Source organism: Chiloscyllium plagiosum, chromosome 34, assembly GCF_004010195.1.
Source record: "Chiloscyllium plagiosum isolate BGI_BamShark_2017 chromosome 34, ASM401019v2, whole genome shotgun sequence".
Taxonomy (NCBI): domain Eukaryota; kingdom Metazoa; phylum Chordata; class Chondrichthyes; order Orectolobiformes; family Hemiscylliidae; genus Chiloscyllium; species Chiloscyllium plagiosum.
Genome location: NC_057743.1, coordinates 1,099,792 through 1,115,212, shown reverse-complemented (window position 1 = coordinate 1,115,212; position 15,421 = coordinate 1,099,792). Strand labels below are relative to the sequence as shown.

General features: G+C 44.0%; 1 protein-coding gene across 1 annotated transcript in view; it reads left to right on the top strand.

Annotated features, from left to right (window-relative positions):
• Positions 1–15,421, top strand: part of LOC122540083 (ephrin type-B receptor 2-like) — a 768,846-nt gene that overhangs the window by 676,929 nt on the left and 76,496 nt on the right. Inside the window, exons 15-16 of the mRNA XM_043675394.1 lie at positions 10,511–10,704; positions 11,144–11,299. Of these exons, the coding sequence (XP_043531329.1) occupies positions 10,511–10,704; positions 11,144–11,299 (350 nt within the window). The remainder of the gene's footprint in view (positions 1–10,510; positions 10,705–11,143; positions 11,300–15,421) is intronic.

Sequence of the window (15,421 nt, the reverse complement as noted above, 5' to 3'; positions counted from 1 at the left end):
TTCAAGAGAATCAGGGTGCAGAGGTAGGTATGGTGGCCATCGCCAAGGAGAAAGTACTAGAAAAACTGAAAGGTCTGTACGTGGATAAATCGGCTGAACTAGATGGTTCACACCCCAGAGTTCTGAAGGAGATAACTAAAGAGATAGTGGAGGCACTAATGTTGATCTTTCAGAAATCACTGGAGTCAGGGAGGGTCTCAGAGGACTGGAAATTAACTAATGTGACCCCCTTACTTAAGACGGGAGTGAGGCAAAAGATGGGAAATTACAGGCCAATTAGCCTGTCCTCGGTCGTTGGTAAGATTTTGAAGTCAGTTGTGAAGGATGAGATTTCTGAATACTTGGAAGTGCATGGTAAAATAGGGCAAAGTCAGCATGGTTTCATCAATGGGAGGTCATACCTGACAGATCTGCTGGAATTATTTGATGAGGTGACGAGCAGATTAGACTAAGGATGCTATCTACTTGGGCTTCCAGAAGGCCTTTGACAAGGTGCCACAGAGGAGGCTGCTGAGTAAGATAAGAGCTCATGGTGTTAGAGGCAAGGTACTAACATGGATGGAAGATTGGCTGTCTGGCAGAAAGCAGAGAGTGGGGATAAAGGGTCCTTTTCAGGATGGCAGCCGGTGATGAATGGAATTCTGCAAGGGTCATTGTTGGGACCACAACTTTTCATTTTATACATTAATGATCAAGATGAAGGAATTGGGGGCATTTTGGCTAAGTTTGCAGATGATAAAAAGGTAGGTGGAGGGACAGGTAGTATTGAGAGGGCAGGGAGTCTGCAGAAGAACTTAAACAGGTTAGGAAAGTGGGCAAAGAAGTGTCAGATGGAATGCAATATGGGAAAGTGTGAGGTCATACTCTTTGGTATAGACTATTTTCTAAATGGGGAGAAAATTCAGAAATATGAAGTGCAAAGGGACTTGGGAGTCCTGGTACAGTATTCTCTTAAGGTTTATTTGCGGGTTGAGTTGGTAGTTAGGAAGGCATTTAGTTTGAGAGGACTAGAATATACTTCTAGTCCTCTGAGGCTTTAAAAGACTCTGGTCAGACCACATTTAGAATATTGTGAGCAATCTTGGTCCCCATATTATATCTCTGGAAGGATGTACTGGCCCTGGAGTGGATCCAGAGGAGGTTCACAAGAATGATCCCAGAAATTATAGGCTTAACATATGAGGAACATTTGAAGATTCTGGTCTGCACTTAATGGAGTTTACAAGGATTGGGGGTGGGGGTGGGGGGGGGTCTAATTGAAGCTTACAGAACACTGAAAGGCCTGAATAGAGTAGACATTGGGAACGTGTTTCCATTAGCAGGAGAGACTGGGACCCGAGGGCACACCTTGGAGTAAGAGAAGACCGTTTAGAACGGAGATGAGGAGAAACATCTTTAGCCAGAGAGTGGTGAATCTATGGAATTCATTACTACAGAAGGCTGTGGAGGCCAAGTCATTGAGTATATCTAAGACAGAGATAGCTAGGTTCTTGATTATTAAGATGATCAAAGCTTACAGGGAGACGGTGGGATAATGGGGTTGAGAAACCTATTAGCAATGATTCAATGGTGGAGCAGACTCGACAGGCTGAATGGCCTAATTTCTGCTTCTATGTCTAATGGTCTTAGGATCTTTCCCCTGAGATGCTCCACCATTAGAATATTGTGAGCAATCTTGGTCCCCATATTATATCTCTGGAAGGATGTACTGGCCCTGGAGTGGATCCAGAGGAGGTTCACAAGAATGATCCCAGAAATCATAGGCTTAACATATGAGGAATGTTTGAAGATTCTGGGTCTGCACTTAATGGAGTTTACAAGGATTGGGGGTGGGGGTGGGGGGGGATCTTTCCCCTGAGATGCTCCACCACCCCCCTGTAATATATAAAACGGTCTCCATGTTTACAAGAGGAATGGCCAGAGGGGACTTCTGCTTTGCATATCCACACTTTCCCATCTTCCTGGTGGTCACCCAACTCTTCTCTGTCTCTGTAGCCCTTATTGGTGGTGTTGTTAAATATGCTATCCTTGACATTTTCAGCCTTACAGATGATCCAGTATGAATCCATTTGCAGCTCCAGGCACTGAATGCAACAAATAAAGAACTGCAATTGAAAATGCTTCCTATTTATAAATCTCCTTTGCACCCTCACCAAAGCCTTCACATCCTTCACATACTGGTGTGGTGACCAGTATGATGCACCATACTCCAACTGAGGCCAAACCAAGATTTGCAGAGGCAGAGCATGACTTGCCAAATTTTATACTAAATGCCCCAACTGATGAAGGCAAACATTCTGAATGCCTTCTTTTCTACCTTATCCTCTTATATGACTCTTTCAGGGTGCTATGGATTTGCAGCTAAGATGTCTCTGTACATTAATGCTCCTAGGGGTCTTGCTGTTTACTTTATATTTTTCTGTTGCATTAGACTTCCCAAAATCTTACACTTGTCTGGTTTAAATGACATCTACAATTTCTCTGTCCAACTTTCCAATTGATTCATATCCTACTGTATCCTTTAACAACCTTCCTAAGAATGCACAACTCTACAAATTTTCATGCCTGCAAACCTACTAAATAGACCACCAACAGTTTCATCTAAATCATTTATTTACATTACAAACATCAGAGGCCCTAGCACTGATCGTTGTGGAACAACACTCAGCACAGACCTCCGGTCAGAAAAACACCCCTCCAGAACTGAAAACAACAAATGCTAGAGATCACAGCAGGTCAGACACCACCCATGGAGAAAGAACAAGCTAATGGTTTGAATCTAGATGACTCTTCATCAGTGCTGAAGTGAAGTGTGGAGGGGACAGCATTTATGCTATAGTTTGCAGGGTTGGGGGGGAGCGAGATTTGAGGTAGTGGATGTAGGGTGCTGGTGGAGAAAAGATGTTGATAGTTCAGATTAAGTGCTTGAATTGTGAGAATGGCAGAACAATAGTCTCCTGCCAGACTCAAAAGGACAGACAGTTCCTCTAGGATGGGGGAGGGGAGAGAGGACATGATAACAAGCTAAAAGAAAGGGAAGAAATGGTTCACAATTTGAAGGTGTTGAACTCAACATTAAGTCCAGAAAGCTGTATAGTGCCTAGTCTGGAGATGAGATGTTGTTCTTCCAGTTTGCGCTGTGATTCACTGGAGAACTGCGGCATGCCAAGGACAGAAATGTGAGCATGTCAGCAGGATGCTGTGTTAAAATGACCGGCCAGAAGGAAGATCAGGGTCGTACTTGCACACAGACAACAGGAGTCTGCCTTTGGTTTCTCCAATATAGAGTATGCCACGTTGGGCACAGGAAATGCAATATACAAAATTGGAGGAGGTACAGATGAAATGCTGCTTCACCTAGAAAGACTGTTTAGGCCCTTGGATGGTGTGCAGGGAGGAGATGAAGGAGCAGGTGTTGAATCTTCTGCAGTTACATGGGAAGGTGCTGTGGGAAGGGGTGTAGTGTTGGTGATTGTAGAATGGACTAGGGTGTCCCAGAGGGAATGACCCCTGCAAAATGTAGACGGGGCGTGAAGGGAAGATGTGTTTGGTCATAGCATTCTGCTGCAGTTGTCTGGAATGGTGGAGAATGATCCTTTGAATGTGGAGGCTGGTAGGATGGAAAGTGAGTAACTGGGGAACCTGATCACACTGTTGTGAGTAATGGGAAGGGGCAAAGCTGGAGGCACGGGTAATGGGTCAGATGCAGTTGAGGGCCCTGTCAATCACAGTGGGTGGGAAATCATGCTCATGGAAGCAGCAGGCCATGTCAGCAGTACTGTTTTGAAAGGTGGCATCATCCAAACGGATACAACGGAGGCAAAGGAACTGGGAGAATAGATCGAGTTTGTTGCAGGACGTGGGATGTGATGAGCTGTAGTGAAGGTATCTATGGGTGTCAGTGGATTTGTACTGAATGACAATGAACAATTTATTCCCTGAAATGGAGACAAAAACGTCAAGGAAAGGAAAGGAAGGGAAGTGTTGGAAATGGAAGATGTGAAGTTATAGAGGGGTTGAAATTTGGAGGAAAAAAGAAAGAAGTTTTCAAAGTCTTGGCAGGAGCATGAGGCAGCACTGAAGCAGTCATCGATGTACCATGGAAAGAGTTGTGGGAGAGGATCAGTCTAAGACTGGAACAAGCATTGTTCCACATACCCATAAGGAACATCTCTGGTTTGATTAGTCATGGGAAGTGCAGGGTTATCGGGATAAGGTGGGGTGGGCAGGAAAGGGGTGTTGGTTGGATAGGATGCTCTATCAAGGGCCAGTGTGGACTTGATGGGCTGAATGACCTGCTTCGACACTGTAGGGATTCTGTGATTCTAAGTTGTTTCCATTGAAAGGGAATTAGTGAATATGCAATAATTACAGTGAACACTGAAAACTCAGGAGCAATATCTTTGCACAGAGAATGGTTAGAATGTGGAATTTATTTTCTCGTGGAATAATTGAAGTAAATAATACGGAAGGTTTTAAGGGGAATCTAGATAAATGCCCAAGAGAAACTGTATTCAAAGTACCAGGTGATAAATTTATATCAATTGGAGCAGTGCATAAACGTATGTGGAGCATCAACACAAAACTATTGTGGTCTGTCAATGCTCTGCAACACCTTGTCTTATTAGATAACTACAATATCCAGATAGGAAGTGAATGATCAGTTCAGTCATATTACTGATTCAAGACAGATAATTGATGTGAAAATTAGCTAAGGATGAATCTAGTGAGGATCACTATTTTTAACTCTGAAGTTTGGTGCTTGGAAATGTTCATTGTTATATTTCTGGCAAGGAAGCAGACCAATAAGTAAGAAGTTATGAAGTTAATCATTTTGATTTTCTTGTCAGGAGAATTTGGAGAGGTTTGCAGTGGGCAACTCAAGTTACCTGGGAAAAGGGAGATATTTGTGGCCATCAAGACCTTAAAATCTGGTTATACAGAGAAACAGAGACGGGACTTCCTGAGTGAAGCAAGCATCATGGGACAGTTTGATCATCCCAATATCATCCATCTAGAAGGAGTTGTCATCAAAAGCAACCCTGTGATGATTATTACAGAATTCATGGAGAATGGATCATTGGACTCCTTCGTCAGGGTAATATGTTTAAAGATATTTTATTTTGGGAAATCATGCAAACTTAACATTTACTGAATAAAATTTGATAACATTTGGGATCTTTGTCAGGTCTTGCAGTATCCAGAAGAGAATAGAATAGGTTACATATGGAACATTATCTTAGTTTGCTGTCCATATTTGTGTTTCATAAATGTCCAATGGTTTCTATTTTAAACAAGGGTTACCAGACATTGTTTGGAGTTAGGAAAGGAAATTTCACCATTAGTCCTTATATTAAATCATTAAGACCATTCTAAAAATATGTATTCTCTGACAGTCCCTTTCACCATTTGCTACTCCACCAATCTTGGTATCATCTGTAAACTTGCTAATCAGATCACCTTCACCTTCCTCCAGATCACTTATGTATATCACAAACAACAGTGGTTCCAACACGGATCCCTGTGGAACACAACTGTTAACAGGTCTCCAATGTGTGACCCTGGACCCCATGCAACTTCACTTTCTTTGTCAGTCTACCATGAGGAATCTTATCAAACACCTTACTGAAATCCATGTATATGACATCTACAGTCTTTCCCTCATTAATCAACTTTGTCACTTCCTCAAAGAATTCTATTAAGTTTGTAAGATATGACATTCTCTGCACAAAATCATGCTTCCCATTATTGATAAGCCCATTTTCTTCCAAATGGGAATAGATCCTATCCCTCAGTGTCTTCTCCAGTAGCTTCCCTACCACTGATGTCAGGCTCTCTGATCTATAATTACCTGGATCTATAATTACCTGGATTATCCCTGCTACCGTTCTTGAACAAGGGTACAACATTAGCAATTCTCCAGTTTATTACGCAACCTCACTCATGTTCAAGGATGCTGCAAAGATATCTGTTAAGGCCCCAGCCATTTCCTCCCTCGTTTCCCTCAATAACCTGGGAGAGATCCCATCCAGACCTGTGGACTTGTCCACATAATGGCTTTCAGAATATCCAACACTTCCTCCTTTCTTATGCTGACTTGACCTAGAGTAATTAAACATCTATTCCTAGCCTCAACATCCAATGTGTTCCTCACCTCAGTGAATACCGATGCAAAGTACTCGTTAAGAATCTCACCCATTTTCTCTGACTCCACACATAGCACTCCTCCTTTGTCTTTGAGTGGGCCATCCCTTTCCCTAATTACCCTCTTGTTCCTTATATATGAATAAAAGGCTTTGGGAATTTCATTAACCCTGTTTGCTAATGCTATTTCATGACTCCTTTTAGGCCTCTATCAAATGTGGATTTACCTTCAAACAGCTGCTACCAATCTACATTCCCCGGCTCCTGCCAAAGTTAGCAATAGTCAGACTTGCCACAATTTAGCACTCTTCCATTAGGACCACTCACATCTTTGTCCATGGACAAAAAATTGTGACCACTATTCCCACGACTGAAACTTCAACCACCTAGCCGGGACTCATTCACCAACACCATGTCCAGTATGGCCCCTTCCAGAGTTGGACTGTTTACAGACTGCTCTACAAAACCGTCCTGGATGTTCCTAACAAATTCTGCTCCATCTAATCCTCTAACACGAAGTGAATCCCAGTCAATGTTGAGAAAACCCTGACCCATGCAACATACCATTCGGGACCCTTATTTTTAACCACAGAACCGCCAATCTAATCCTCTTACAATTGAATCACTATGATGATAAACCTTCCACTCTTTTTCCTGCCCTTCTGTACAGCATAGCCAGCCATGGTACCATGAACCTGGCTACTGCCACCTTCCCCTGGTGAGCCATCTGTCCCAACAGTATCCAGGACGGTATACCTGTTTTGGAGGGAGATGACAAGGGACACCTGCGCTGCTTTCTCCCTTTCTGCCTCAGCAATCCTAATTGTGGGCGGCACGGTGGCACGGTGGTTAGCACTGCTGCCTCACAGCGCCAGAGACCCGGGTTCAATTCCCGCCTCAGGCGACTGACTGTGTGAAGTTTGCACATTCTCCCTGTGTCTGCGTGGGTTTCCTCTGGGTGCTCTGGTTTCCTCCCAAGTCCAAAAATGTGCAGGTTAGGTGAATTGAGCATGCTAAATTGCCCGTAGTGCTAGGTGCAGGGGTAAATATAGGGGAATGGGTCTGGGTGGGTGCGCTTCGGCGGGTCGGTGTGGACTTGTTGGGCCGAAGGGCATGTTTCCACACTGTAAGTAATCTAATCTAATCTGTGATGTGACCAATTCGCTAAATATGCTCCAAGATCTCCTCAGCATCACAGATGCTCCGAAGTGAGTCAATCCGCACCTCCACAGCTATCATGCAATCTGGACACACTTCCTGCGCAAAATTCCTCCTTGCTGAAACTTTGATCACCTAGCTGGGTTTGTTTCCCCAATAGCAAGTTTAGTATGGACCCTTCCCTTGTGGGACTATTTACAGATTGCTTCAAGAAAACCTCCTGAACGTATCTCTCCTGCCCTAAGCAAACCCCTGGCACCAAGGGAGTCCCACTCAATATAGTAGTAGAACCAGAAGTATCATGCTTCGAGTGATCTGAGGTAAAATGGAGTATGAAACATTAATATTTCAGGTTATATACTCAAATGCAGTAATGATAGAAGTAATGTAAAGTCACCATAGTCTTAGCAGATCATAGCCTTTTCTCTACATTAGATGTATACGACTCGTGGTGTTTTAACCTGAGGATCACTATGCCTTCAATGAGGGGCGAGGGGGGATCTTCATGATAACCTCAGTCTGTACAGGAATAGTGATAGTATTATACTGACCATGAGACAAAAGACAATACATCTTGGACTCTCTGGGACATTCTCTCACTTTTGAGCTTTTTCCATGTTCTTTTCAAAATGCCACCCCTGCTTGTTTCCTTCCTTTCCTATCTTTCTTGAACACTTCCAGTCCATAAACATTTAATACTCAGTGATGTCCATCTTTGAACCAGGTCTTTGTTATCACCACAGCATCATATTACAAAGTGGCTATTTGCACTTACAACTCACCAATCTAATGTGCCACAATTTATATATTAATCTATGTTCACAGTCACCTAAACATAGACTTTATTACTTCCTCCTTTACATTATGCCTATCCCAGAATACCTTATTATTCCTACTATGGTGGTATCCATCTCTCTAGTGTTACCTCCTGGTACTTGCATCATGTTAATTTAAACTCTCCCTGATAGCAATTAACAAATCCTCTCACAAAGAAGTTGCTCTCAGCTCTGCCTAAATGCAAGCACCCCAGTACGTACAAGTCTGTCCCAGAGCTGGACTAAATGTCCAAAGAATCTAAGGCACTCTCTCCTGCACCAACTTTCTAAACACAAGTTCATCTGCTTTATTTTCTTGTTTAAGTGCTCACTTGAGTGTGATACTTGACTAATCCAGAAATTAAAGAACATAGAACAATACAGCACAGAACAGGCCATTCGGCCATCGATGTTATGCCGACCTGTGAACTATTCTCTGCTCATTCCCCTAAACATCATCATCCATATGCTTATCCAAGGATTGTTTAATTCCCCATTATAACTTGCATGTCCTGCTTGCTAATTCTCTATCGGTCCCTAAAATCTGCCTACAGGACCACATTCCTTCTTCTGTCTGTACCAATAATACATAAGTGGACAACTGCTCGCTGTTAACTCTTGCCCTTTAGAGTATCCTGTAGCCACTCAGTGTCATTACATGTAAGCCTTATATGCCTGCTTTTTCTTTTCAAATAAACTCACAAATTCTCTTGTGAGCTGAGGTTTAACTCGTGTCCTGTATAGACTCAACATTATCTCGTTGCTCTTGTATGCTATGCCCCTGTTAATAAAGTCCAGAATACTGTCCGCTCTATCAACTGTTTTGCCATCTTAGTCATCTATGCTCATGTACTGTCAGGTACTCTCTGTCCCTGTACCACCTTAAGATTGAACTGTTTTATTTGTCACAATCGAGAGTAGGGTACTGGAAAAGCACAGCAGGTCAGGCAGCATCTGAAGAGCAGGAAAATTGACATTTTGGGCAAGAGCCCTTCATCGGGAATGGGGCTTGTGAGCCGAAGGGGTGGAGAGATAAATGGGAGCGGGGTGGGGCTGAGGGGAAGGTAGCTGAGAATGCAATAGGTAGATGGAGGTGGGGGCGATAGGTCGATGTCGAGGGTGGAGCTGAGAGGTGGAAAGGAAGATTAACACATAGGTCATGAGGGTAGTACCGAGTTGAAGGTTGGAACCCATCCTCCCTTCCCAGCATCTTCACCTGCCACCGCAGGAATTGCAAAATCTGCGCCTACACCTGCCCGACCTCACCACCATCCAAGGCCTCAAAGGAGCCTTCCACATCCATCAAAGATATACCTGCATTGTCATGCATGTCATTCACCGTATCGTTGCTCCGGATGCAGACTCCTCTACATTAGGGAGACAGGACGCCTACCTACAGAGTGCTTTAGAGAACATTTCTGGGACACCCGCACCAACCAACCCCAGCACCCTGTGGCCGAACACTTCAACTCCCCCTGCCCTCACTCCACCAAGGTCCTAGGCTCCTCCATCCCCCTTCCCCCACCTTATCCCAGTTCCAGTCTTCCAACTCGGTACTGCCCTCATTACCCGTCCTACCTGTCCATCCTCCTTCCCATATATCCGCTCCAACCTCCTCTCCGACCATCATCATTACCCCACCTCCGTCTACCTATCACACGCTCAGCTACCTTCCCCTCAACCCCACCCCCCCCCATTTATCTCTCCACCCCCTTAACTAACAAGCTCCACTTCCAATGAAAGACTCTTGCCCGAAACATCGATTCTCCTGCTCCTTGGTTGCTGCCTGACCTGCTGTGCTTTTCCAGTATCCCATTCTCAACTCTGATCTCCAGCATCTGCAGTCCTCACTTTCTCCTGTTTTATTTGTCAGTCCATGCTGCCTGTTAAATTCAAGTTACAGTGGTGCTAATACCATATATTTCAATTGGTCGTGGTTACATTTTTTTTGCTATCAGATAATTGTGTCTGTCTAGCGCATTAAATTAATTTCTTCAGTATCTCTCCACCCCCTTAACTCACAAGCCCCACTTCCAATGATGGACTCTTGCCCGAAACGTCGATTCTCCTGTTCCTTGGTTGCTGCCTGACCTGCTGCGCTTTTCCAGTATCCCATTCTCAACTCTGATCTCCAGCATCTGCAGTCCTCACTTTCTCCTGTTTTATTTGTCAGTCCATGCTGCCTGTTAAATTCAAGTTACAGTGGTGCTAATACCATATATTTCAATTGGTCATGGTTACATTTTTTTTGCTATCAGATAATTGTGTCTGTCTAGCGCATTAAATTAATTTCTTCAGAATGTTTTCATAGCAATATAAATGCTTGAATATTAATGCCATCAGTTTACAGGATCACCTCCCTTGTAACAGCAAAATATGATTTATCTTATCAGGTGATCAACGCTATTGCACAAGATTATCGTCTGCCTCCACCCATGGACTGCCCAACAGCTCTCCATCAATTAATGCTTGATTGCTGGCAGAAGGATCGCAACAATAGGCCCAAATTTGGGCAGACTGTGAATACCTTGGATAAATTGATCAGAAATCCAAATAGTCTAAAAGCTGTGACTCCACTGACTTCAGGGTGAGAACCTATTGAGTCTTTTTCCATAACAATTCTCATGTAAGTTTCTGTCCATCTTTTGGGCCTTATAGGTCCTGTATTATTCTATGCAGACATTTTGCATCTGCACCTGAATGTCACAATGTTCACCAAATGACTGTCATAACTGAAGTGGTCAATGATCAGTTAAACTCTGGAAAAGGGTGTAAATGTGGAAGTTTTAGGGAAGGCGTACATATTAGCGTGATTCATGAATTTGCACCATGTGAACATTTAGTACAATAATTCACACTGCTGTTATAGGCTGTGTCACTTAATGTTCCTGTTGGTTGAAACTGTTGTATTGAATTGTCAGATTAATTAGCTCAGAGCTTTGTGATTTCTGTCCATTACTCTGTTCCATGTTGCTTTTGTGGTCTCTCAATGCCCTATTGTTCCATTCATTGTGTTCTGTCCCCAGGGTAACCCTCCCATTACTGGACCGCACAGTTCCTGATTTTTCCAGCTTCAACACAGTTGCCGAGTGGTTGGAGGCCATTAAGATGGGTCAATATAAAGATAACTTTTCTAATGAAGGCTTCACGTCATTTGACCATGTGTCTCAAATGACATCAGAGTAAGTTTATTCGGTAATATGATTCCATTCAATTCCTAGAACTCCCCAATGTAAGTACCGAGTTCTGTTTAGTTCACAAAAGCTACAGTTTATTATTTCTTCATTTGTGCTATGGCTTAAAGTTAACATTTAATACTTTTTTTACCAAAACCACATTTCAAGACTGAGAAGTGGTCAGGACATCTTAAGACAGGCTCATGGATGTAGTTAGGAACCAGACTATTTAAGGAGGGGATGTGAAGTAAAATGGAGATTATGAGGACATGAGGAGATTTCATTGATTTTTATAAGCACATTCAAAGTAGATTACTTCCTGTGCCACGCAGAGATAGAAAGATAGGGCAGATGAACATATGGCCAAAGGGATGCTTTAGGAGGGAAGGCAGTAGATTTTTGGATTATGAGGACAGTTTGTGGATTTGGTGGGACCTGTACAAACTGGACAGGTTGCCTCTGAACTGGAATGGATCCAATATCCTTGCTGGGAGGTTTGCTTGGACTGTCGGGGAGGTTTGAACTAATTTAGCAAGGGGTTGGGCACAGTGTAGATGTAGGGAGCAAGGTTCAATCAGATACAGAAGGACAGTCCAGCACATGGATATGGCACATGAGAAGACTAGAAAGCTAAATTGTATCTATTTTACTCTAAGGGGCCTAACTGGTACTGTGGTTGAACTTTGAACATTGATCAGCATGTGGGAATATGCTATTGTTACAATCACTGAGATGTTCGTAATGATAGTAACAAAGTCAGCCAGGTGGATCTCATAAAATATGAGTTCCCTGATTGGGGATGTTAATCTGGTCCAATCAGGAAGTCCTGGCTGACAGATAAGAATATCCTGTTCACTCTGAGAGCTGGCTCTGAGGGATCTGGATCAGTGTCAAGGACTGTCCATGTATAAATAAAGGGTGAGTTGGTGATGGGATTCTCGCCTCTGTGGAGTTATTTCAGTGACAATGAGAGTAGGATTAATGATGTACCCTTGCAACCATGGAAAAGCACCTATTGGCTGAACCCCAACAGGACTTCAAACAGGCACTATAACTGGCTTTTATCACCGAAAAATGCAATAAGTGGAGCATATGAGTTGGAGGATATTCTGAAGGAAGTGGACCCCCTTGCCATTCTGACTGAGCTTGGGGAACACCATTTGAGTATAAGCAATTGCACAGCCTTACTCAGGACATATACTGAACAGAGGGACTCTAGGTCAGCCCATAGCAAAAGACCAAAACAAAGCCCAACCTTCAGCTGAAGTTAAAATTTTCTTCAGGATCCAGGCCAAAAAGCTATTATAATTACTGCTGGTATAGAAAATAGAACTGTATAGCATAGTACAGGCCCATCAGCCCTCAATGTTGTGCTGACATTTTACGCCACTCTAAGATCAAACTAATCTACATACCCTTCATTTTACTATCATCCATGTGTCTATCCAAGAGTCGCTTAAATGTCCCTAATGTCTCTGACTCTACTACCACTGCTGGCAGTGCATTCCATGCACCCACCACTCTCTGTGTAAAGAACCTACCTCTGATATCTCCCCTAAACCTTCCTCCAATCACATTAAGAATACATCTTGTGGGTGGTGGGTGGTGATAGATCAGAGTGGATAGTTGGGAAAGAAGGTCTCTCTGTGTAAAGAACCTACCTCTGATATCTCCCCTAAACCTTCCTCCAATCACCTTAAGAATACATCCTTGTGGGTAGTGGGTGGTGATAGATCAGAGTGGATAGTTGGGAAAGAAGGTGCACAGGTGGGACAGTTCAAGAGGGTGGCATGGTGACTCAGTGGTTAGCACTGTTGCTTCACAGCGCCAGGGACCTGGGTTTGATTCCCGCTTCGGGCGACTGTGTGGAGTTTGCATGCTCTCCCCGTGTCTGTGTGGGAGGTGCTCCGGTTTCCTCCCACAGTCCAAAGACGTGCTGGTCAGGTAAATTGGCCATGCTAAATTGCTCATAGTGTTAGGTGCATTAGTCAGAGGGAAATGGGTCTGGGTGGATTACTCTTTGGACAGTCGGTGTGGACTTGTTGGGCCGAAGGGCCTGTTTGCACACTGTAGGGAATCTAATTTAATATCCATTTCCACCCTTGGAAAAAGTCTCTGGCTATGCTCTCGTGCTATGCCTCACATCATTTTGTACACCTCGATCAAGTCACTTCTCATCCTTCTTCGCTCCAGTGAGAAAAGCTCCACCTCCTTCAATCTTTCTTCATAAACATGCCCTCCAGTCCAGCCAGCATCCTGGTAAATCTCCTCTGCATCCTCTCTAAAGCTTCCACATCTTTCCTATAATAAGGCAACCAGAACTGAACACAATACTCCAAGTGTGGTCTAACCAGGGTTTTATAGAACTGCAGCAAAACCTCATGGCTTTTAAACTCAATCCCCCTGCTAATGAAAGCCAACCCACCATATCAGAAATGTCAGGGGGAAAGGGGCTGAGAGATTAATAGGAGGGGTTGTGGAGCTGTGAGAAAGGAAGCTTGGAAGGCAATAGGTAGATGCAGGTGGGTGGTGGTGATAGGTCAGAATGAAAGTTGGGAAGGAAGATGCAAAGGTGGCACAGTTCAAGAGGGCGGTGCCGGGTTGGAGGTTTGGATCTGTGATGAGGTGGAGGTACAGGAGATGAGGAAAATGGTGAAATCAGCATTGATGCCGTGTGGTTAGAGAGTCTTAAGGGGGAAGATGAGGCATTCTTCCTCCAGGCATCAGGTGGCTAGGATTTGGCAGTGGATGAGGCACAGGACTTGCATGTCTTTGCCGGAGTAGGATGGTGAGTTGAGGTGGTTGGCTACAGGGTATCGGGTTATTTGGTGCGTGTGGTCCAGAAATGTTTTCTGAAACATTCTGCAAGTTGACGTCCTGTCTCCCCTATACAGAGGAGACCACATCAAGAGCAACGGACACAGTAGATGAGATGTTTGGATGTGCTGGAAAATGTCTGCCGGATGTGGAAGGATGCTTTTGGAACCTTGGATGAAAGTGAGGGGGGTGGTGTGGGCACAGGCTTTCCACTTCTTGCGGTGGCAAGGGAAGGTGTCGGGAGTGGACGGTCGGTTCATGTTGGGGCATGGACCTAATGAGGGAGTTGCAGAGGGAATGGCTTTTGTGGAGCCACCTCTATTGGGCTTTATTGAGTGTTTTCCATGAAAATGTTCCTATTCATCTCAATGACTATAGTAAAGGTGAGGGAGTTGTGATCACTGTCACTAAAATGCTCTCCTACCGAGTGATCTGACACCTGACTTGGTTCGTTACCAAGCACCAAATCCAGCATGGCCTCCCCTTTAGTCGACATATCTGCATATTGTGTCTGGAATTGTTCCTGGCTACACTTGACAAAATCTGCTCCATCCAAACTATTTGCACGAAGGAGGTTACATTCAATATTAGGGAAGTTGAATTTACCCAAGACAACAACCAAAATCCTTTCCAAAATCTGCCTGCCAATCTGCTCCTCTGTGTCTCTGTTGTTATTGGAAAATACCCAATAAAGCGACTGCTGCTTTCCTGTTTCTGACTTCCACCCATACTGACTCAGTAGACGACCCTTCCTCGACGACCTCCCTTTCTGCAGTTGTGATACTATCCCTGATTAGCAATGCCACTCCCCAACTGCCGGAACATCCAACAACCATTCCTGCGCTTGTGATATCCAAGTCTTCATAATGGCCACAGTAGTTCCAACTACTGATCCATGCTCTAAGTTTATCATCATTATTCCTGACACTTCTTGCATTAAAATAGACACACTTCAACCTATCACACTGACTGCAACTTTGCCCTTATCAACTGACTATCCTTCCTCACAGACTCTCTGCACACTGTATCATTAGCTAGTCAATCCTCTGATCCTTAGATCCAGTTCCCATGCCCCTACCAATTTAGTTTAAACCCTCCTGAAGAGTTCTAATAAACCTCCCACCCAGGATATTGATACCCCTCCAGTTCAGGTGCAACCCATCCTCTTTGTACAGGTCCCACCTTCCCCAGAAGATATGCCAATAATCCACATAACTGAAGCCCTCCCTCCTACACCAGTTAGAACATAGAACATAGAACAATACAGCGCAGAACAGGCCCTACGCCCTTGGATGTTGTGCTGGACTTAAC